The sequence below is a fragment of the Echeneis naucrates genome, chromosome 3 (genome assembly GCF_900963305.1).
Source record: "Echeneis naucrates chromosome 3, fEcheNa1.1, whole genome shotgun sequence".
Lineage (NCBI taxonomy): Eukaryota > Metazoa > Chordata > Actinopteri > Carangiformes > Echeneidae > Echeneis > Echeneis naucrates.
The window spans coordinates 9,527,882-9,552,388 of NC_042513.1; the positions used below are offsets into that span (position 1 = coordinate 9,527,882).

The following is a 24,507-nucleotide window of genomic DNA, read 5'->3' on the forward strand; positions in this document are numbered from 1 at the left end:
AGGACCATCCAACTGGTCTTTTATTGTGACAAATGTTTAGTGTGAGCGAATTCAAATAAGCACTGTGACTGACCGACCAGTGAAAAAAGTAAATGGCAGATTGGGAGGCAGATGTTCCAGCTATCAGGCTCCTCTTCTATGGGACCAACTCCCTGTATCATCTCAGGGGGTGGTGTGGGGGGGGGACTCTATCATAGCTTTCAAGATCAGGCTTATAACCTTCCTTTATGACAAAGCCTACTGTTAAAAAAATAAGGTTTAATTACTCTCTCTCTCAGTTTTGCTGCTGTTGGGTGGGGGTTGCACTAAGCACCTCTGTCTCCTTCCTCCTTCTCTTTGTGGCTCTCTCCCTCTCCTCCACGCATCTACATTACAACCTTACGTCTCTAACTTTGCTTCTGCTTTTTGTCCCTCCTGTCCTCTCTTCCCATCCCCGTCCTACACATGCTAAATCAACTGCTCCATGTTCCCGCTCAGTATCTGCTGCTTTTAGTTTTAATTTTAGTGCTACTAGGTTGCAATCACTGTGTTTTCTGTATGTTTTGTCTATATTTCCATGGCATCTTTTCTTCTCTTGTTCTTTCTCCATCCCTGTACCGAGTCCCCCCTTCCCCTCCTTCATGCTCGCTCTCACTGCCTCTGCTTCCCTCTCTGCCCCATGTGTTAAAAATATGCTTTCCTTAATGTACTCCAATCTTTTTATTCCATGATGTGTTTAAATCACTTGAATTTGCTGTTCTGTGTTGCAGTCCCATTTTCTGGGATAAAGACCTATGTGGACCCAGACACGTATGAGGACCCCACTCAGGCTGTGGAGGAATTTGCCAAAGAGATAGATCCCTCATACATACGCATCGAAAGGGTGATTGGTGCAGGTGAAGTCAATACTAACCACTGAGTTCTGATCTTCAGTAATATATAACTAGACAAAGGACACTGATATGCTAAAGCCATTAGTTTAAACTGGGTTTTGTGATCTAAATTAATCTTGTACACAGCTCTGTGAAAAGGTCCTAGTTTACAGTTGAGAACCACATAAAAAATGATTTTAAATTGACCAACAATTTCATTTTATTTTATAGGAATTGTTAAACCCTGTGAAGTTACCTCTAAAGTGATATAGCTGACTAGTAAGTTGATTTAAAGGTTTTTTTTTTTATTTATTTTTTTTTTTTAGATTATACCTTAGAGGGGTACAAACACTGCTTCTGACAGAGTAATAATTTGTCGTGGTTTAATTCAATTTAACAGCTGCCATTTAACCCATGAGTCGAGAGCGACTGTAATGATGTTTGGTTTTTGAGACAAGAGCTCCATCTGGTGGAGGCAGTGTGTAATGACTGGGTTTCAAATTTCCAGGACAAGTACCAGACACTGGGTGTGAGCTGCAAAATCCGCACCTGAGAGCGTTGTTTCCCCTTTTTGTAAAACACTTCATTTCAAGAATATCTGGACCATTGATACAAAAAACTATTTGAAATTCAAGTTTTTGGAACTGCCCAAAAATGTTTATTTCAGCTTTTGCGGAGTTAAAATAAAAAAAAAAAAAAAAAAGACCATTTTGGCAAAACTAAGAATCATCAAATATTTCAAAGGAGGAATGAGTTCTGAAATAAAGATTAATTTATAAAACAAAAACTATTTGCATATTTACAATTAAATTTTAGTTACGCAACAGTGTGTAACAGTGCATGTTTGCAAAAGTACATGCATAGATCTGTGATTTGTGTTCTTGCAGGTGAATTTGGAGAAGTCTGCAGTGGTCGTTTGCGTACACCTGGCAGGACGAGCATTGCTGTGGCAATAAAGACACTTAAAGGCGGCTACATGGAACAACAGAGGCGCGACTTCTTACGAGAAGCTTCAATCATGGGACAGTTCAACAACCCCAACATCATCAGGCTGGAGGGAGTAGTCACTAAGAGTAAGGTTCTTTTCATGCCACAACGCTTTACTTAAGTCTCTTTGCTCAGTTGGTTATTAGGTATAGATATATACAGGTATATATTGGGTAAAGTATGTCCTTTACCTTTTCCTTAGGCAGACCGGTAATGATAGTAGTGGAGTACATGGAAAATGGAGCACTTGACTCGTTCCTCCGGGTGAGATTAAATCATCATCATCTTTTTATTTTTTGCCTTTAGGGGGTATATTGTGTTCTTGGAGCCACATTTGTCCTCTCTCTCTCTTTCACAAACACTCCAGACACGCGACGGCCAGTTCACGGCACTCCAGCTGGTCGGCATGCTGCGTGGTATCGCAGTAGGCATGACCCATCTCTCAGATATGGGTTACGTTCACAGGGACCTCGCTGCTCGTAACATTTTGGTCGATGCAAATCTGGTGTGTAAAGTTTCTGATTTTGGAATGTCCAGAGTCCTTGATGATGACACCACAGCCGCCTACACTGCCACAGTGAGTGTGGATTTCATAGCACAGGGTGGAACAATCTGAGCGTTATGAAGGTAAACTCTGAATCTCAAACAAACCTATTCTGTGTTACTGTTCTGAATCAGAGAGGAAAGATACCAATACGCTGGACAGCACCAGAGGCTATAGCGTATGGAAAGTTCTCCTCAGCTAGTGATGTCTGGAGCTACGCTATTGTCATGTGGGAGGTGATGTCATATGGAGAAAGGCCCTACTGGGAGATGTCCAATCAAGACGTAAGCTGCTGAGCTCATTAGTGTCATTTTATCTTTTAATGAGAATGACTAAATAAAAAAAAACTAGATGAGTAACTGTTCCTTTTTTGATACTTCATTGCGCTTAATTATGTTTGTTTTAGGTTATTTTATCCATCGAAGAAGGATACCGTCTGCCAGCACCAATGGGCTGCCCTGTGATGCTGCATCAGTTGATGCTGCACTGCTGGCAGAAGGAGTCGAGCAAACGTCCACGCTTCAATGACGTGCTCTCTTTCCTTGACAAACTCATAATCAATACCAGTAGTCTGCTGACTTTGGTGAATGATGTTCAGATGTAAGCACTGAACACAGACACTGAGGAATTCTACTAGATTGACTAAATTTAACACAACCCACTGTAGTAGTCTCCAACATTTTTAATCTGAGCGCCACATTAACCAATTAAAAGAGGCTGAGTGCTACCTAGGCCTGACGTATACATTTCATTACATATTGTGTCAAAAAGAGCCACAAAACAGATCAGACGAGTGAGATCACTTAACAGACCAATGTCCTTAACTCAGATCAATGTAATGTAATGACAGTCATTATTCAGCCAAACCTGAAAATTAACATTCATGGCTCTGCTTGGAATCAGGGAAAAAAGTAAGTAGTCAGTTGAATGTTGCCCCAAGGCACATGCCAAATTAGCTATTGCTGTAAACTTAAATTTCCAAAATGTAAACAAACATGGGCTATAAAAACAGAGCTAAAGTTGAAGCCAACAGTTTAACTGACATAATCCACAGGAACATATTTCTGATTTCCTGCTTCGCTTATAGCTTTATAGATTATAGATTGTTGCCAACATATCTAATGTAACTGATACTCTGACATTGTAGTGATTATGGTTTTGACCATGGCCATGAGAGAGTTAGCCACTGGTAGTTTGAGAACTACCTTTTGGAAACCGCTGATCTACTGCTTTTTAAAAGAAATTATGAGGTTATATTCTTATATTCTTATCCAGCTGCTATTGCCTTCAATTTTACTTGGGTATGAAAAAGTATTTACTCAGATAACCACATGAAACATTAAATGTTCGAATGCTGTCTGCAGAATCGTATTGTACATTTTTTAATATCCATTCTTAGAATACCAAACAAATATGAACATCGTGAATTTGTAGACTTTCAAAAATGTGCCTACGTTTTGCATTTTTCTGATTATTCAGCAACCTTACACCTACATATTCACTCTGATCCACTACTTATCTAAACCGTATTTCTTCAAGTTGATTTGCATGAAATTGCATGAAATTAAACCAATGACTTATTTGTAGGTCAGAGGTTATGGTACGTATTGGAAATGGTAAATAGTAATACAGAGGATATAAGGTTTACAAATCATGGGATTAAATGTGCAGAATCTGGGAAGGTGCTAATGAGATATAAGATTTTCTTAACTTGCTGGTCAAATATGCTATGCTTAACTTTGCATTTGTCATCCTAGTTACCCTGAATCGCCAGAAGACATGCCAGACTACCCTCTTTTTATCTCAATCGGCGACTGGCTTGACTCCATCAAAATGAGCCAGTACAAGAACAACTTCCTTGCAGCAGGATACACAACACTGGATTCCATTTCAACCATGAGTATAGAGTGAGTGACATTATGAAAAGCACAGCCAAATTATCAGAAGCCACACTAAAAGGACACAGAAAATTAAAAAGGAATTAGAAGAAAGCTATATTAGATATGTTCCCTGGCTTATTGCTGTGTTATCACAAAGCTGTAAATATTTCATTCCTATTTCCTCTGCACTCTGACATGGGAGCTATATTACTACAAGAACTATTACTATAATTATAGTTTGTTCTCCTGCTTTGCTAACTTTGTTCTTATGATCAACTTTTCTGAATGTGGAAGTGATGTCGGCACAGCATTGCTCATTTGTCATGTTGGTGTGCTGCACTTGTCAAATGACTTATTTCAAACTACAGAAACTTTCTTCTCCCCTTCAGCGACATCAGGCGTATCGGTGTCTGTTTGATTGGTCACCAGAGGAGAATTATAAGCAGCATACAGTCTCTGCGGCTGCAGCTTCACCACATTCAACAAAGTGGCTTCCAAGTCTGAGACCGATGCACAAAGACACGTGGTGTGTGCTGCACACTGAGGTGGAAACGAGTCTCTTGCATTTGTCATTTGACTAATTGCACAAACACCAGACTGTTAGGTGTAGCAGGTTCCACATGCTGCTCGAGTGAGAACGATCCGTCAGTAGACCACATGTGGTCTAGTTAACACACGCTCATCATCTAATGGATCATTATCAGCGCAGCATCCACAACAATCAACCTCTGTCAGCGTTGGCCAAATGCGGTCTCTGTATTATCTCAGCAATTTATAGCATTCACTTGAATTAAAGACTTCTTTTCTTTATTGTTTATTCAAGTGTTCACCAATACCTCTTCTCTTTCCAAGTGACAATCCAATGGTTTCTATTGACTTCGAATGTCTCAAGTCTGTTACCTCGTGACCAGAGAAGATGTGGACAGAATATAGGGTATGGTAACATATAGTGATATCAATAGCAACCATTCCAGCTGATTTATGAATCAACTCATCAGAAATAAAGTTTGATGGAAAGTAAATACAATCATGTTTTTTTGAGCTGAAGACCGCTGAATGTCAAAAGATTTTATAGAAATGTATGTTCTATCCTCATAATGCAGTATGTCTTGTACAAAAAGTCTTGTGAAAGTTGTATGTTTTATTGAGTATGTTTGTTCCTTAATAAAGAGCCCTCTTTTAATACTTAAAACACCCCAGGCAAAAGTATCTAATCCATCTCTCATACACATTGGTACATGTATCCATGGCGCCACGCTCCCTCTCAAACATGTGCACGCACAATAACAGCGTTCGCTTGATTGTCCCTCAAGAGACTGACAGCTTTTCTGGACATGAAGAATTGTCAGGTGAGTTTGTCAATAGGTGTTTGTGGACAGTTATTAACACAAGGCAGAGAAAAGAAAGATACTGAACTTCTTTCTGTCGACACTTGCACATATTTACATTTAAATGTCATATTTAACTTTACATATTCTGTCCAAGTCAACTTGTAACTACAGTTACCGAGATGATGCATAAACGGATGGCTGCATTAATAGTAGGATGGATTCATGACAAAATTAACTTCATACATACTATTTTAAAGAAATTTTTTCCAATTGAATTTAAAATGATTTAATTTTCATGGTAATTTCTGTATAACCCCCCACATACTCGATACTTGACTGCTATCATGTAGAGCATGAGCTGCTGCAACATTACAATCCTGATGTTGAAAAAGTTTCTCCACCGTAATATTAAAAAAAAAAAAAAAAGGCACATCAAATCCTACTGCTGAGAGCTGAAGCTGAAATGGTTTGACCTTTCCCTCAGAGTGTAAAGATCAACGTTCGTATAGTGAATTCATGCAACAGGACGGTCAAAGGCATTTCTTATGTTCATGCTGAAAACAGTTACACCACAAAGCATGACACAAAACTAAATAAAAGACAGTCAGTGGTAGCATTAGTTGTGAAAGTATTTTTCTCACCTCTATCTTATGTCTCAAGGGATAAGAATCTGGAAAATTTTGATAAAATACAAATTATATTCTATCATGTTCTAAAAATCTAAATGTGCTTGTGTAGCTTATTACTGATAGTCCTGACAACCATTACAGGCATAAGTGATGAGCAGTTGAGTGGACGTGAGCAATAGACAGACATCGTGGATACAGACGCCACAATGACTGTGCTATCCTGTAGCTGCTATATGTCTTTAGAAAGCGAGAGAACTTCTAAATAAAAAGCAATTGTGCTTACATTTGATTTATTTTGATTAATTGTTCCACAACCAACAATTTATTTCTATTTATGTTCAAATTATTGAGACAAAAGTTAGTCTTTATATAGTATGGCATTCATGGTGAGGCACTATCCACCAAATTTTCCAAACACAGAAGTAAATAGTGGCGGACTTCCGTGTTTTTCTGCATCTCCTCCGGTCAGACGCTTCCCCTTACCGTGCAAGCTAATGTTCATCATTGTCGTGGGTACACTAAAGAAATAAAAAAAAAAAACAAAACAAAACAAAAAACAGATGGGAGACTGGTACCACATCCTCAGACGCTTACCGACTGACAGTACCAGTTCATAGCTGCCCAGTCAAAGCAAAGCTGACCTCCACTCTGCTGGGGTCCTTACTACATCGGTCGGTGTGTCAACCGATTTGGTTCCCCATTGGAATTCCTGTTCCCCCTCGAAAAGCCATGTTAACTGACACTTTCCACAGGTCCAACCCAGAATTAATTGCATATTTGTGATTTCTTAGCTCCGAGTACACGCCTGTTGATTTGTTTATAATTTTTAATGAGTAAATAAATACCATGCTTTGTTGCTGAATTGATATTGGGTACATGACAGTTTAACTTGCTGATCATCACAATGACAATTATGTAGGCCTATAGCCTATTTTACAGGCATGTCGTGCAAGAGATAACAGATAATGGGTAGGCTTTCAGTATTTTAAGTGTTCAGTGAATGGCTCATTGACTTTTGTATAAATTATGCACTTACCTGGAACTAACCTAGTGCGTAACCCAGAGGTCGGCAACCTGCGGCTCTTTCAGCCCCCTGATTTAAAAAAAAAAAAAGTGAACAATTAATGACCAATTAATTTATTTTATCTTATTGTGGTCCGAGCCTCCACAAGGCAACACACACATGAGAAAAGGCAAAATAAAGAAATCGACATACTGCCAAATTAATAAATTACATACAAAACGAAATTGCCGGTTACCTCCGATTATTGCGCAATACTCCTACGGGAGAGTCACATGGAGATGCCAGAGAGCCAGGACCTAAAACAAAATAACAGAGTGTAAGACACTGCGATTGTAGTGTTACATTAACAGTGGAAAGGCCACCATCCTACCAAGAGACCAGCAGCATGGACCCGTCGCACAAGGAGTCGGGGGGCCCTGCACGCTGCATCGGGCAACTTAAATAATGGAATTAATTGATTAAAAATGCGGAAGTAGGCGTTACTGTGGCTCATCTGGTACTATGGTAGCCCACGAGTGACATTCTGCCGCTGGCTATATTATTTATTTAGTTTTTTTTTTTCGTTTTACAGTTATTTCTTTGGAGATTCACATGCATGTGACTTTAAAATAAATGTGGCTTTAATAGCTAATGGCTTGCTCAGAAGCACAAATGGAGCGGAAAAACCGGATAAACTTCAACACATGGAACGCCATAGATGACACTTATGTAAACGTGGAAAAAGGAAACATTTGGAGTCCCGTCGATCTTTGGATCCAAATACCCGTGCGAGCAGATTTTTTTCCACAATGAACTTTTTAAAAGTTTCATTTACAATGAATCAAACAGGCCTACATTATGTGTTGGTGTTAATAAATGGAAAATAAAAAAGTAATTTTCTGTTCATACTTATTTCATAAAGGTAACACACTCTCATAAAACATAGGTTTAAATAAACTATATGCAATAGCTTCAGCGTAGTGGTCAAATAGATTTTGTGGGATTTAATTTGGTGGGAATGGGCTCAAACGGCACTTTTTGTGCTAAAGGCTGCAGACCCCTGGCGGAAATTAATTCCCAAACCAGTTTTCCAAGGGCGCGAAGTTGATAAATGTGGGTGGGCGGGATGCGTGTTTGTCACGTGAATGTATGTTCATGCTAGTAAAATGGACAAACTTATGTTCAACGAGCTCGTAAATTATAATATATATATATATATGGACGCTATCCAGTGGGTATTTCCGAGGAGCAGAAATATGCCATTCGCAGGCACTCCGCGCATTTCCAAATGAACGGTAAGCATTTGTAATGTTATACGTCAAAAATGTTACTAATTCGTCAGTCGAGCACACTAACCAGTAAGCTAGCAGGGCATTTCGAATCGACTACTTAGTGTAAGTGATCCGGCAGTAAAGCTACTCTCGCACAGCTAGGCTAGCTGGCATCCATTTACACAAAGATTGAATGGTTTGCCCCATTTCGCTTTCCGTACACCCACCTGTGTTTCTCTTTGCGTTTCTTCTTTAAGTACGTACGGTAACATAGCAACTACGCACGAATCAACAGTAAATGAGCGTAAAGGGGAACAGGAACCTGGGGGGAACCGACTCGGTTAACACACCGGCCGGCTATTCCCGCAGTCAGGCATGAAATAAAAATTCAACTTGAGAATGAGAAGACATTTTATTTAACATCAAGTTGTATGTGTAATTTTATAGTCTGAAAATCTTTTGGTACCATTCAGTTCCTGAAAAAACAGAAGAATTAATGAAAAATACAGGTGGCAAACACGAACTGTTCAGAAAAAAGCGAGCTCATTCAAGAAACACCCTCTTTCTCATAAATTGTAATTGTTTTGTTAATGTAAACATACACATTATATATGCATGTATATAATATGTAAAAATGATAGCACAATGGTCTGTAACTAGATAAAAAAAAACAAACAAGTGGACATGACATTTTTACTCAGCATCCTCATGAAGGCAAAGGGATTTATCGCCTTTCGGCGGAGAGTGCAGATCATATCGCGCCTTACATCCACATTTAGCTCGCGGCCGATGTTCAAAACAATCCCCCTCTAGGTAAACTTTGCGTTTATACCAGTTATTATTATTGGCCCTAACCGCACAAGAGACCCCAGTCTTCCTTGAAGCCATTACTTAACAAAAAACAACAACCGCACAAATATCTCTCTGTAGCTGCGGTAGACACAAGTTAGCTAATAGCTACACACTGGTGAAGATTGCTGGACCGGAAGTGTCGCACAAAAACCGGAAGCGGGCTGTGTTCTGTCTTGCCTCCGTGCTTCCGTGAAAAGTTTGGTGAATAGAGCAGGTGTAGATCAAACTCCGTGGGGGGGGGGGCACATAAAGATGTGGGAGCAGCAGGTGTTGCAGAAGCATAGAGTAGCGATGATTCATCACCTGCAGGATGAGGACAGGGAGAGACTGAGACTTTAGGAAACATGGTTAGTCAATACAGAACACATGCTTAAAACTGGGAGAAACAGGGATTTAGGAGAAGCGTGGTTATTGTTAGCGCATGCGGGGGTCAGTCTTTTCCCAGCAGACTAGGCCTATAGCAGCATAGCTAAAGAGTAGATGGACTTTAACTTTTTATACTCTTTTTACTTTTTATACAATACTCTGTATTTTAGCGGCAGCCAATGAAGAGCAGCTAACACAGGAGAGATGTGATCTCTTCTTTAAGTTCCTGCTCATATAATCAACTGAAGGCCTTTCAGAGATTTCTTTGGACATCCAGATAATAATGAGTTACAGTAGTCCAGCCTAGAAGTAACGAATCCATTGACTAGCTTTTCTGCATTCTCTTGAGAGAGGATGTTTCTGATTTTGCTAATGTTTCTCAGGTGGAAGAAAGCTGCCCTACTGACTTGTTTTATGTGAGGGACAAAGGACCTGTCCTGGTGAAAAGTTACTCCAAGTTTTCTTACAGTGGAGCTGGAAACCAAAGAAATGCCATCCAGAGTGATTAGATGCTTAGATAGGGTTTCTCTAAGGTTCTTAGGGCCAATTACAATAACTTCAGTTTTGTCAGAATTTAGAAGGGGGAAAAAAAATCCGTTTTTTTTTTTGTTGTTTTTTTTTTCTTTCGAACAACACTATTTCCTGGTTTTTGGCGTAGGTACACTTTTAGTATGAACCCCACGCACTGATTTATAAATGAGACCCCTGAGCTCCATAGATGGTGGTTTCTTCTTTGATCATGGAAGATCATAACTTGGTGTGAACAAAATAGGGTGACTGAACTGGCTCTAATCAGCAGTTGTGGAACCAAAAGTCTCCAACTCAGGGTTCATGGATAGACTCCGTGCCTTGCTGTGTTTTGTCTTCATTAGAATGGGAATGATGTTTCAAACTCATTGAGGTTCCCTGTTATACATATGTTTTTATATCTCTTCAGGCCCATGGAGATACCCCCAATAAGGGCAGGTTATCTTCTGCAAAATGCCTTTAATTGGAATCCTTTACGTGGCTGTGGTAGTAGAAGAGATGATCATCCTACATGACATCAGAAGGCTGGCAAAGTACTTCTTTGAGCTCCTTCAGGAGGTCTTCATGAACATCATGCAACAGCAGGACCAATGCTCAACAAGAGTGCACGGGCTCAGAAACAAACTGCTAAACAAATGACTGCTTTGGGGGACTTGGGACTCAGGTGAAGACAAAGCAAGCTATACAGTAAGTGCAATGAGACACATGCAGTATATTCCCACTGCAGTGTCAGGGTGGATTATGTAGTTGGGATTTGTGTCTTTGTGTTGAATTAGTTCTGGTCTCCCGGTTCAGAGAAACAAGTTAAGACTCCATCTTGCTAGGAGAATATTAATATTAAGGCTGGGTGATATGTTTTAAGAATAAAATGTCAGATTTTTTCGCACCAAGCTCTAAATATGATTTTAATCAAAACTTTTTTCTTTGAAGCACACTGCAAATTACAAAGAAGTAATTCAAAACAAGTTTACTTTTATTTAGTTTTGATTTTTACTTGTGTGATTTGAACAAATTTCCCATCAGGATTAAAGTGCCCAAGTTCTTATTTAGCGTCTTTTGATTGAGTTGGGTGCCATTTTTGTTTAAGGTGAATTGCTGTACGTAGCTGTCCAAGATGCATAATTCTCATTAAAAACAAGTCGTCCTAAACTACAAATTCTAAATAACAGATAAAATTTATTAATCGCCCAGCCCTTGTTAGTAGAATAATTTTGGGGATAATTTGTTGAACTATGTAGCCACGAAAGCACGTTTAAATTTCAAATTTGAAGCAAGAAATTACAAGTCGTATAAACCTTTCAGCTATTTAAACTTCACACCACAAGTGTTGTTGGGAAGTATTGGTAAGATCGCTTTACATTGTTGTATTAATTAACTTCAGTGAAAAAACAAAAGCAAACTGACTGATTCTTTGACCCGTGAATAAAAGTATTTCAAAACTGAGTAAATGACCTTAGTGGTATGTGGGGTATATTAAAATCAGGGGTACTTGACTAGCAGCAGTCGTCATCATTGTTATCATGATTCTGTGTGGTTCTGCTCATGTCATGGAACACTTAAATGAGCTTTGTTGCATCACAGTTCTATAGAATGTTTCACACAATGAGAGATCAAAGTTTGAGCTCACTTCACCTGCAGTCATCACAGAGAGAGACACAAATATCCTCACAGACCTCAACTGGAAACGTCAACAAGACCAGGTGAACTGACCAAAGCATCAGTGAATGCAACAAGTATGAACTGAAATAGATTTTTTAAAAGCTGAGCTTTAAAAAATATTTCTTAAAAATGCTTGTTCTTTGTGTTTTTCAAAATCATAACTTAGATATACCCCAAACTCTTCTGTGAGATATTAGTTATTAACTTCACCAGATATGTTGACTAAGTGAAGAAACACAGTTTATTGTTTTATTGGCTGAAAGTTAGGCCGATGACATGATTACATTAATATTTATCAACATGTTTGCTGAGGTGAAAAGAATAATTATATATTGTTGAATAGTTTTATCTTTCCTAAATGAGCTACATACAAAATAATTTTGAAAAAAAAAAAATACAAACTGTTCGGTGAATGTAGCAAAGAAACGTACAGTTTTTCACCGTGAATGTCTCTCAAACAGCTTTCTCTTTGTGTCCAAAGCTCAGCAAAGATGGACATCAGAGGACATCTGGATCATCCCAGCAGAGGAATAAAATGGTGTGAGCTCTTTCAAACTTTACCGGACATGGTAGATGAACTAATCTCTCCACTTCTGCCTCCATCTCCTCCTCCCTCCCCTCTTATTCCTACTTCCACTCCTACCCCCTCCCCTCCCCCTGCTTCCTCTCCTACTCCTGCCCCTTCTCCTGCTCCCCCTGGTGTCTCTCCTCCTTCTCCCATCTTTGCTCCTCTTCCCCCTGACCTTGAGGACTTCATCAGTGACCTCTTGGGTGACACCAGCTGTGGAGCCATTACCACAGAAACAGCTCCACAAAGCTTTGAGCAGCCATCAGGGTCCATCTTTGATCCTCTTCCCCCTGACCTTGAGGACTTTATCAGTGACCTCTTGGGTGACACCAGCTGTGGAGACATGACCACAGAAACAGCTCCACAAAGCTTTGAGCAGCCATCAGTATCTGCTCCTGTATTCTGTGATGAGGCACAGGTAAGACACTAAACATAGCTGATCAGTAGAGTCGTGAGAATTTTATCAACCTCTGAGTCAAAACAGATTTTTAGTTTTAACACAGGAAATTTGATTTATTATTTAAATATGTAAATCAGGGCAAAGGTAATATAAGAACATTACTAAACAAACTTCAGTCTTTATTAGACTGACTCATACATCCACTGCTGTATTGTTGGTTTACAATAAAAGTCCTGAGTTCACAAATGTACATTTATGATATGTAATATATTACGTATATAGATAATTAACCTCTGCTCCCCTCTTCACAGTACCTGCCCTACCAGTGGCCTGGACCCCAGATCCTGGGAACAGTAGATGCCCTCGCTCCTCCTCCACAGGTAAGGCCCAGGTTTTACACACTCTGAAGAAACCTCACTGACCTGGTGGACAGCAGCTTCAGGAGCATCCACTTGGTATCACTAATGGATTTCAAAACTTTGATACAAGCAAATCTTCTTTTAGCCATATGACTAGAATTTAAACAGGTCTCACTGTGATGCTGACACTCCATTAAAAAGTGATCAGAAACCAGGTTCAATGAGATGAATAAAGACTATATACTGTATTTATTAAACCTAAGTCTGTTCAAGGTGCACATTTAAATCATTTTGGAGTCATTAAAGGTGGTATTACAAGATCACCAGCCCCTCCCCTCCTCCTCCCACACATTCACCATTCAATAAAGAACTGACTTCAGCATGGAGTGAGGAGAGGTGAGAAGACATGGCTTGCCTCCCTGTATTTGGATAAAACACTTGTAAACAACTTCCCTTACTGGTGGACACTAATCACAGTCATGCTTGTCTTGTGTTTGTGTTTATTTGCGTGACATTCATTATGGCTGTTGTATAAGTCTAAATGTTCCTGAAGGAAATGTTTATATATGTACAAATAAAGTTTCGAAACATGGGCTTCATGAAAGAATTAAAGCATTTTCCAATGTATGATGTGTGCATCAACCAATGTGATGCACACATTACAGGTTTGTAAGATGATATTTATTGCCTGTATAGATAATCCTCCTGCAACCCCCCTTCATCCACTTCTGGGGTATTATGGTTATTTACTGTGTGTGCCAGGTGACACAGATGATGAAGATGGAGCAGCTTGTCTAATCACTTGTTGTGTACGTTATTTGTGGTTCCAGTATTACAACGTGCCTGTTTTAAGCCCTCCAAACAGCATGCAGGAAAACCTGGTTCCCGTCAGTGTATTGTAAGTAACACGCACACACCTGGAGGCCTCAGTCTGTATTTTGAATTACTTTTTTTTCTGTGATCTAATTTATATGTCTGATGTTATTCATGCAGGAATGGTGAGGTGGTGTACGCATTCACAGCCGTCCAACCCATCGCCTCCTCTGTTCCTTCTGTTTCCACCACATCACAGTAAGTCATCCTGACTGGTTCACAGGAGCATGTCACATCCGAACTCTGTATTTCATTCCAGTTTGGCTCATTGGTGATAATCTGTTTTACCACAGTAAGAAAAAACGTGAGCAACAACAGGACAATGAACAGGAATATGTGAAGAAGCCACTCAACGCCTTCATGCTCTATAAGAAGGAGCAAAGGAACGTTGCTGCTGCAGAACTGAACACCAACAACAGTGCAGTAATAAACACTCTGCTTGGACAGAAGGTATTTTGATGGAGAGATTGATTGATTACAGTTACAGACCATTGATTGATTTCCTGAACCAGGATTTCCAGTGTTTTAGGACTGTGGGGCCCGTAACTGTTAATGTTTCCAACGGTATGCATTGCAGTGTGCTTTGAAAATATGCTGCTGTTTGTCTGCAGTGGAAATCCCTTCCAACGGAGGAGCAGGCCAAATATTATGAGCAGGCAGCGAGGGAGCAGCAGCTCCATGCCCAGATGTTTCCAAACTGGTCCTGCAGTGACAATTATGTATGTAGATGATGCAAACATGTTTATATCTTTATATTAGATAATGCTACACAGTCACTGCACAAAGGTGATGTCACGCAGAATGTCAAATGTGTTTGTGATTTTGTAGGGCAAAAAAAGAAAGCGAGTGAGGAGAAATGCCACAACTACAGCTGAAGGTACAATAGTATTTCTACTTAAGTGATGAAAACCGTGATGAATGCCAGCCTTTATTTTCTGCTGTAAACTGAATAAGAAACTACTGAGAATAGTTTTTTTTTCTTTTTTTTTTACTATGGCAGTAGAAATTAAAGTGTTAGAAAGTCACAGTTGACTGATCAGTGTGTCTTTGCTTGTGTGTTTGGCAGCCATCTGAAGCATAAGCTCCGGCCTCTCTGGAATGAGCTCCCTGTCAACTCAAGCCAGACAGCAGCTATGGAGCCCTCCTCGTGAAGCCTCAAGATCGACCACCACAGAGACCTCATCCTCCCAGACCACTGCCCCAGAGGGCTTGACCCCACTAACTGAACAGACTGAGCCTTCCTGCTCTGCAACCTGCAGGAGTACCTCAGATTAACATCTGAAGCTCCACCCCGCCGCCCCACTTTCAACACGTCTTCAGATGCCTCCAAGTTCTGCTGAAGATTTACCCTCCCCCTCAGACTACCCCACCTGTCTCTCTACAACTTCCAGACCCCAGCACCCTCCTTCACCCAACAAACAACCCCACCTAGCCCGCTAGCCAGAACTCAACACCCTACTCCTCACCCATGGTGGGAATGTTAGGCTTCTGTAAATAAAATAGTCTGGACTCTGGTCAAGGCACAAATAATATTGATGAGTGAGTGTTGTCATTGATGAAAGGTTTCAAGAACAGCCACAATGACTCAAACTCTTCAAGTCAAGAATTTGTGATCTTTACGTGAATTCATAAACTTTGGATTTTAGCAGAATGCATTTTACCTTGTGGATTTGTTACATTTACACAAGTAACACAAGACACCTGCAGCTGATCTCAGACTCTCTGGGACCAAATACCAATCCACTGGGACCTTCTGGTGCCTCGGACCCTGATTGGCTGCTGCGAGAGCTCAACCACTGTTTAACATCCAGTCAACGACGCGGGAGGATGGTGATGTTGGAGGTCCCCACATGTTTTTTTTGTTAAGAAGAGTGATACCTGAAAAAGAACAATACAAGTTCCACTATGAACATCGCAGTAACTTAGAAACATGACTATTGGTATGTAAAAATCAGAGTATCGCTATCCCCCAACTCTTTTTCTTTACATAAAGATGTTGCTGCTTATGTGTACAACACCACAACAGTGCTTGGAGTTAAAAAATAAAAACTGAATAAAAAAAAATTAATAAAAAAATAATTTTATATACACACACACACACACACACACATATATATATATATATTTTTTTTTTTTAAATCAGTACTAATCATAAAATTAGTACTAATCAGTACTAAATTATATAGAAAAAAAAAAAGTGACTAACTCACTAAACTTAACAACCTTGCGACCTGCCCTACATGCCCTAAAGATAATTATATCTATCTTTAATATAAAAACCAAAAAAAAAAAAAAAACAGAAGCTGAAAAGAGGCTGTGGACATGGAACAAGGCAAAAGAGATGACAACGGCAACAACAACAACCGACCAAGGCTAGAAAGAAAACAAGACTTAGATACATAGTGATTAGACAAGCCAGGTGAACCACATGAGGGCAGGGAACGCAATCAATAGGAGGGAAACGGAAACATTACAAGACTTTCAAAATAAAGCAGGACGTGAACACAAACATATAAATCTAAATCAAATTTATTTATATAGCGACAACTCATGACAAGGTTACATCAAGGCACTTCATATTCATTTTAACATGATAAACACTTACATATTAAGCCGGATCTTCTTCTCTTCCGTTTTACATGTTCACAGTCATGATGTTGAGTTCAGGTTTCCAGTCACACAACTCGTCCACCTTGGTAAAATGAAAACATAGTTATTCAATTCAGTCAGTAAATGCAGACGTCCTGATGACTTCCCTGGATGTGTAGCAGAAGCTCCTCAGCTCACTATCTCTGAGAAAGGCCTGCTGAAAACTAACAACCGGAGTATTTATTTCAAGGCGCCTTGGTTCAACTAATTTCTCATTAACTTCTGAAAACAGTCCATATGGTTTTACGCAAGGCGCTTTTCGGAGGCAGCCTGACGGCGAGTATTCATGCCAACAGGACAGTAAACCTCAGTGGAAGCAGGTCCTACCTGAGGAGTAGCCGGCGAAGCAGTGTGTACAGTTAAGAGTTACACAACGCCACTACTAATATGGCGTCGGCGTATACGTACGACCCGTGACTCCATGTGCCGTTGGCGTGCGTCCTGCACTCGGGAGGCCGCCATGTTTGACCTGCAGGTGGCGGGCTGGAGGCAGCTCAGTGGTTTCCCGGCAACGCAGTGTAAATAACTCAGATCGGTGTTTTTATTTTTTTCCTGTGAGAGTGGCGGAGAAATGAAAGAAACGCTGATCTTATCCCGGTTTACTTCTTGAGCGCGGAGGCCATAGTGGAAGCAAGACCCCCGAGGCCAGAGAGGTGAACTTTGACTCCACAAAACAACCCGCGAAAGGGTAAGACAAGCTAACGTTGGTGATATCGTTAGCAGCAGCAGCTAGCGTGTTAGCATTAGCGGTGGCGCTAACGCTGAAGTTATGTCACAAACGTGTGTTTTTCATCCTGTCTTAGAAACGTTACTGTCGTGCTAAATGAGTAATATGAAAGTGCCTTAACTAAACATCAAATATATGTAATATGATATTTAATCCCAGCACACCGAAGTAAATAGTGGTTAAACGTTAGCCGTGGCTACCAAGCAACATTACCAACAGGAGATTAACTACATAGCTGTTAGCGAATGTTAATTACGTTACTTCCTGCTGGTTGGCCTAAGCTACCAGTCAGTGAGTAAAAGTCCCAGAGAGGCATTTATCCGAAGCAAATCCACACATGTCTTAGTTTCATAGTGACTTTTTATCAGGGACTGGGAGTTCATCCAAAGTCTTTGCTGAACCTGCGGCCTCCTTTCGAGTCAGTGCAGCAAGTAAACGCAACAAAAAGGAATAATTTACATCTTCCGACCTAATACAGATGTTTATTCGTTGACATTCTTATTTCCTTAATTAAACTTTGACATTGTCGTAAAAGATGATGATTTGCGTCCTGCTTCCCTAGCTCTTGGTTCTATACGTAATCTGTTTAAAATACAGACATCCAGTTTATATGCAATACATATGTACCGCGATTTAGTTCACAAGAAAATGTCATTTAAATCAGATCAGATTCATTGGCGGGGAATTTGACACAGACATGATTTCAATCAGGAAAAAAAATAAACAAATAAACACGCAAAAAGCCCAAAAAGCAACACAACAACGAAGGTGAGCAAAGATGACTAGACTCAAACATCACTAGTGTGTACACCGCTGCGGAAGAAAAAAACATGTTTTATTTATCTCGTTTCTTTTTTATATCAGATTATATTTGGGGAAAAAAACATGCACAGAGTATAGCATCAACAAGCAAAAAAGTGCTGTGCTTTTATGGAAATGTGCAAGTGTATGTACATATTTGGTTTTGTTCAGTATATGCAGTATATACATGTGTATATACAGATTATACACCTCTGATAGCCACCCAAGGCAATTCAATAGATATTGAAAATTTATGAATGCATTATGATGTAGTTGTTGGTGTTTTTCCTAAAGTGAATCTATTTTGATGTGGTGGTGAACTCTAAAGGTTGCATTTTTGTGGTCTTTTTCTTGAAGATCAGACATCTCATGGTTGCTGGCTAGCCAATGGGGCTGTTCGACAAGTTGGCAGGATGGCTGGGGTTGAAGAAGGAGGTGAATGTGCTCTGTCTTGGCTTGGACAACAGCGGAAAAACAACAATCATTAACCAACTCAAGCCCTCCAATGTAAGGCTGCCTGTTCCTGACATAACTAATATCAGAAATTATATTAACTAATACGGCTGCATGTGTGACACTGTACTTCTCCCATATTAAAAAAAGTGCAGTTATGCTACACATGTATTTCTATAAATACATTGCTGTAAACAAGAGTGCTGATGTGTGCTGTCACTTTAACTTCCTGCTGATAACACAATGAATTTGTCTTTCAGGCCCAGGCACAAGACATTGTACCAACCATTGGTTTCAGTATAGAGAAGTTTAAGACGTCCAGGTAACTATTCATCATAAATCAACAACTTACATTAAGTACAATTAATGTTAAGTCCAACGTTTCTCAAATTCTGTCAAAGTATGATATATTTGTGTTAAAGTGTGTGTAATTTGCACGAAACTTTCTCTTCTCTTAGTCTTTCCTTCACAGTATTCGACATGTCTGGTCAAGGGAGATACAGAAACCTCTGGGAGCATTACTACAAGTGAGAGCACTGATGTAGTGAAAACAACAATCTCCTTTGCCATGTATCCATTTATGCAGTTGACTTCCATGTTAATATTTATAATCTCTTTGTTCTCCCCAGGGAAGGTCAGGCTATTATATTTGTCATTGATAGTGCGGACAAACTGAGGATGGTTGTGGCCAAAGAAGAACTGGACACATTACTAAATCACCATGGTAAACCCATTCATATGTAATACAGTTCTTGATATTATGCATGCATGGGTTTGATTTCCTGCTCCCCTTCTTGGTGTAGCAGTGGGGTACATAAAGATTTTAGACTTTATAAAAAAAAAATCTCTATATATTTTGTCTAAACAAGTTTTCAGTTGAAATTATTGTTTCTATGAAGGGATTAGCGGCACTAAAGCTTTCCTATCTGTCTGTTCGCAGATATCAAACACAGGAGGATCCCTATCCTGTTCTTTGCTAACAAGATGGATGTCAGGGATGCTCTGTCTTCAGTCAAGGTCTCACAGCTGCTCTGCTTGGAGAACATCAAAGACAAACCCTGGCACATCTGGTATGACCATATACGTATTTACCCTTACACTTATGTGCTTGTACGCCTGCCTAATCCCAACCCTTTAGTGTCAACAAAAACAGCTGATTAACCTACACAACCAGCATGTGACAGTGGCTATGCTGCCATCAGAGTAGCCATAGACAGTCTTTAATGCATACTGTTGATATGTTTCAGTGCCACGGATGCCCTGAAAGGAGAAGGTTTACAAGAGGGAGTCGACTGGTTACAAGGTATGCTGACAGTTCATAAGAATGAAAGTGAGTGTAGAAGTGTAAGGCTGTATTCACAGGTTTTCACCAGGTTTTGTTGCATCTGTATGCAGATTAACTAATTGAAAAACAGGCTGCTACACTACATCAATATTTCCTTTTTCCTTTTTGAATTGTGTTAAATGCTTTCAATCAAAATCCTCCATAGATCAAATTATGCAGTGAGTATTGGGTGTTCTGTGGGTGTTATTGTTGGTTATTAATTGAGTGGCTGTGTAGCTGTAAAATATTGTTTGAACTCCCCTGGTTTCTCCTTACCAAGTTGATTTTACCACTGTCCGTAGCTGAGTGAAGTCTTTAAACTTTCTCAAATTCTTCCCATATCTGAAATTTATTTTCTTCAGTTTCATCACCTACAGCGTTCTGACCTGCAATTGCCTCTCCTGAATTTTGCTTCATCCAGTTAGGCTGTTTGTTAGTGAGGGCAGGTATCAAATTCTCAGAGGATCACACCAGATGAGTCTGAAAAATTCAAATATCAACACTTGGCTTTGAAAAGTTTTATACTTCACTCTATTACAGTGGATATTTTTCTTATGATAACCTGCTCTGTTTTTGTGTATTAATGACACCCCTCACCCTTTTTTTTTTTTAGATCAAATCAAAACAATGAGAACATGAGGGCCTAAGGAAGACACATCCAAAGTAACAGCATTCATGGAATTCTTATTTATGACCATGTATAAATAGCTGCAATGGAATAGTTCTCTTCCAAATAGAGTATTTAGATTGTTTTGGATGAGTGTTGTTCAACTGAAAAGTTAGGAAATAATAATAATAATAATAAATAATAAAAAATAAAATCACTCTCTGGTGACTGTAAAACTGTAAAAAATCCATTCCTCAGCCACCAGTTCTTAGCCTGCAAGGAGCACCAACTTCAGCAAATTTGTTTTGGGTAAACAAATTTTTGAGTTAAACTGAAAAATACAGGTGTCCAAAGAAACAATAACATTTCAATTAGGAATTGTTTCAAAGTCTACCTCCACTTACATCACTCCTCCATTTTTCAATATCTTTGTATCTTTATGAACCAGGGATTTTGACGCACTACAGTTGCTCTTAAACATGTTATTGTGGATGGTGCTGTCTTTATTTTAAGGCGCATGAATACCAAGGATGTCTTGTAGAAGGTGGTATGTGATGCCTTCCCTGAGGAGACTGACACTACGTTAATTAATTAAACTAAATGTCTTTTGCTGTTTTTTCCACTTGCTCACAATTACCTTAATAAGCTGTGGTGTAGCTTTGTGGCCTCTGACAATTGCACCTTCACAGCAGGGGATAGCTCTAATGTGCAATTTTATGACCATTACTTGACAGCTAGTGCAAGTCCTGACCTGTCTCAAGTCTCCAGTCATCAGACACATTCAAACCAATTTTGAAAAATTGTGGCGAGTACAAGCATTCCCTGTATAATAACCTAAATCGTTTCATGCAACCTGTAATGACTTAACAAATTATTTCCACCTGTAAAATAAGCCACATGCTCAATTTAGTTCTTTTCTTCTTGTTTCCTGGAGCCTCTGGACATTAAACGTTTATGTCAAATATCCTCTATATGTGCAGCAGAGGCAAATTTTCTGGTATTAGTAGGACAAAAATGTTCACTCTATTCAAGGCCACATCACACGCTTGCAGATAATGCCCTCTCAGTGTCATCTTTACTGCAGCTAATAGCTTCATGCAGCTCTGCTCTGTTTGGTTATCCTTGCCCTTTTTTAGTAGCTGTGAAAATGTATTTAGCAAATTATTATTATAGTAATTATAATTTTAACAAATTAAATGCTACCTAGGACACAGTTGATTCTGTTGTACATATTATTGTCTGTGAATATGAATATTAAAGTGAATATGGTTAATTGTTACCTTAGCTGTAACAAATGAAACTTGATTGTCACAAATGAATGTCAAGTTAATTTTCGTGAAAGGTTGGTTTTAAAGTGAAAGCTCATAGATGCATAAGACATATTTTAAACTAGTGTTGCCTTATTTCATTGCTCAAAAAACAATTTAAATAAAATTCTTCTTAATAATTATGGTGAATTCAGTCATTCAGAGACAGTTAACTGAGAAAGCCATCAGCTCAGTCTCAGTCAAGAGTTTCAAATTAAGCCTGTTATCGTCTTCTTCAGTCTCTGACTAAAAACTGTACAGACCACATTGAGAGGTTGATTCTTTTCTTTTTTTTTTGTCTAATGGTGTTTTTGAGAAGTTTCAAGGCTAAGGGAAATACAGTTAGTTAATAAGTTATCATAGTCCATTTTACAGCTTCTTGTCATGTCTTATTTGGATGTCCTCTTAAAAATTCAGCTTTTGTTTCTATTGGCATTTTAAGTGTTTGTTTGGTTGTTGTTTTTTTTGTTTGTTTGTTTGTTGTTGTTTTTTTTTTATACTTCATGCCATGTCCCCATGGCAATGAGACATTTTTATTGACAATGCTACTTCTGTCTCATAAAACTCAGGCACCGAGTTTTTAAACCACCACTACGGGACATCCAAGTTAAAAATACTCATATCTGTTCATGCTGGTTTACAGGACACCACATGGAGGTCTTAGTAAAATCATGTTTTGTATCCTTTTTGAAACCAAGGGCCTGGGTTCACCTTGGCTTCATAGAAGCTATAGATTCTTCCTCCAACTGTATCATCAGATGAGTTTTGTTTTGTCTTTACTATATTGTATGTGTTAACTTTCACAGAATAAACAAAATGAAAAACATATTTTTTTCCCCATTATTTAGGAAGTAATGACAGTGATGGTTTTTATGGATTTTATGGGTCTTATGTGTTTGTACAACCCCCCCCCCCTCTCGCTCTCTCTCTCTCTCTCTTGCATCTTGAGCACTGCCAGCAACAGCTGCTCATTAAACCTCAAGTCCCTTTGGCTCCAACAATGTATTTATTTCAACATAAATGTTTGTTTATACAAGCTACGAGCATTAGTGTTCTCATGTAACGCAGCACACAGTTAATTTCGCAAATTGTCGTTTGTATTCATGTCAATGTCAATATAAATGGCACGATTAAGGAATGTGAATGTGGCTCTGTGGAGGCTCGGCTTCAGTGTTGAGCTTGTGTTAAGGTCATGCCCCTGCCATCTGCCAAACATGTAGTTTGACACATCTCCAGCTGTCTTGTGGATGTTTTAGCTTTTGGCATCAGCATCACTTGTCAGATGTTGAACAAAATCCAATCCAAGTATGTTTACTCATCATTTTCAAACTGTATCCAAGGCTCCCCATCTTTATTTACAATTTTTTGTTAGTTTAAATAGGAATCAGAATGAACAGAGCAGAAATGAATAACCGTCATTGATCATTATTCCCAAATGAACCAATCACTTCTTCAGGGAAGAGAAGAAAATGTTTTTTGCAAGGAATTATATTCATTTTATTGCTTAAAGCAATAACAAAGACAGACCTGTTTACTGCTGTTTACCTCACAGACTAAACATCAGAAAAACACATTTTCATCACATACTGAAATGATTGACAGATACAGAGAAACCAGCTCTCAGACCAGAAAGAAAATGAAGTGTTTCTGGACAAACACACTGGACCCTGTGAATGATGTTGAATCTATATTTCCAGAAGGGGGCGCCAACCTGTCCCCCTTCTGAAGTTGGACTACCTCAGTCCCCTTGAGCAAGACGTCTAATCACGGAGCTGTTTGGTGTGGCCCCTTTTAAAGGCAGACTATCATTAAATCTCTGCGTTTCTCTCCAGGATCCCTCCTAATAGGGTGCCTGTCGGGTTTGAAGAGAGGAGCCCAGATGAAACTCCATTAGGCAGCAGGGGCCATTAAGTAGGCACACAGATCCTGGAGGGAAAGTGGCAGGTACATCGGCCTCCGATGACCCCTTAATTGCTGAAGGGCGAGGAGCGTTTAAAACTCCAAGAAAAGGAGGAGGAGGGCTGCTTGTTATTAAAGCCGAAATAGACCAAATCCTAACGAAATGTGCTAAAAGAAAAAAAAAAGAAAGAATTTTAGTTGGGGTTTTTTCCCAGCATGTTTTAATTGACGCATCTCAGTTGTTTAAAGTCAGTTTTGTCGTCCTCAGTTGCACAAGAATAGCTGCCGTGGAGCAAAGTTTAATTGCGGTTGTTCACTTAAATGCCAACCGGAGAGAAAGACAGCAGAATAAAGGCCACGCCTGCACCTTTACGCAGCTTTTACGCACTGAGTTTGACGGAGCCGGAGCCCCCTCAGGCACAATAACTCTTCCGCAAGACGTCGATATAGATGAATTAGTAAAAAAATGCAACGTTGCCATTAAAATTCCTGCCACGCTGTCCATCTATTAGCTGCTTAGTGAAGGAATCTTCGGGCAGATCTGACGTCGGGCCGTGCGCGCTGCGCTGTGTGGGGGGGTGGGGAGGGGGGCTTTATAAGCCTCAGTCAGTCACCGGGGAGATTTCAAGCTGGGTTTCT

General features: G+C 39.5%; 2 protein-coding genes and 1 long non-coding RNA gene across 6 annotated transcripts in view; 2 read left to right on the plus strand and 1 right to left on the minus strand.

The window, feature by feature from the left end:
• epha6 (eph receptor A6) overlaps positions 1-5,371 on the plus strand; it is a 45,023-nt gene extending 39,652 nt beyond the window's left edge. The window contains exons 13-20 of one of the 3 annotated variants that reach the window (XM_029497539.1): positions 750-875; positions 1,739-1,924; positions 2,041-2,102; positions 2,206-2,421; positions 2,466-2,666; positions 2,789-2,982; positions 4,140-4,289; positions 4,652-5,371. In XM_029497539.1, the coding sequence (XP_029353399.1) occupies positions 750-875; positions 1,739-1,924; positions 2,041-2,102; positions 2,206-2,421; positions 2,466-2,666; positions 2,789-2,982; positions 4,140-4,289; positions 4,652-4,766 (1,250 nt within the window). In that variant the 3' untranslated portion in view covers positions 4,767-5,371. The remainder of the gene's footprint in view (positions 1-749; positions 876-1,738; positions 1,925-2,040; positions 2,103-2,205; positions 2,422-2,465; positions 2,667-2,788; positions 2,983-4,139; positions 4,290-4,651) is intronic. The other 2 variants (XM_029497540.1, XM_029497541.1) reach the window with 2 other exon arrangements.
• A 7,240-nt stretch (positions 5,372-12,611) lies between these two features.
• LOC115041272 (uncharacterized) lies at positions 12,612-17,114 on the minus strand. The gene is made up of 3 exons (XR_003840596.1): positions 17,078-17,114; positions 16,707-16,793; positions 12,612-14,380 (listed from the first exon to the last, which is right to left on the minus strand). It is a non-coding gene; the product is annotated as an uncharacterized LOC115041272 (long non-coding RNA).
• Positions 17,115-17,262: 148 nt separating this feature from the next.
• arl6 (ARF like GTPase 6) lies at positions 17,263-22,786 on the plus strand. Of its 2 annotated transcripts, none has more exons than XM_029498255.1 (8): positions 17,263-17,438; positions 18,636-18,785; positions 18,992-19,053; positions 19,190-19,258; positions 19,361-19,455; positions 19,672-19,801; positions 19,979-20,061; positions 20,669-22,786. In XM_029498255.1, exons 2-8 carry the CDS (start codon positions 18,666-18,668, stop codon positions 20,692-20,694), a joined length of 585 nt encoding a protein of 194 aa, XP_029354115.1. In that variant the 5' UTR covers positions 17,263-17,438; positions 18,636-18,665; the 3' UTR covers positions 20,695-22,786. The 2 variants fall into 2 exon arrangements, with proteins under 2 accessions (XP_029354115.1, XP_029354116.1); XM_029498256.1 differs by having other exon boundaries at positions 19,979-20,034.
• Positions 22,787-24,507: the final 1,721 nt, after the last annotated feature.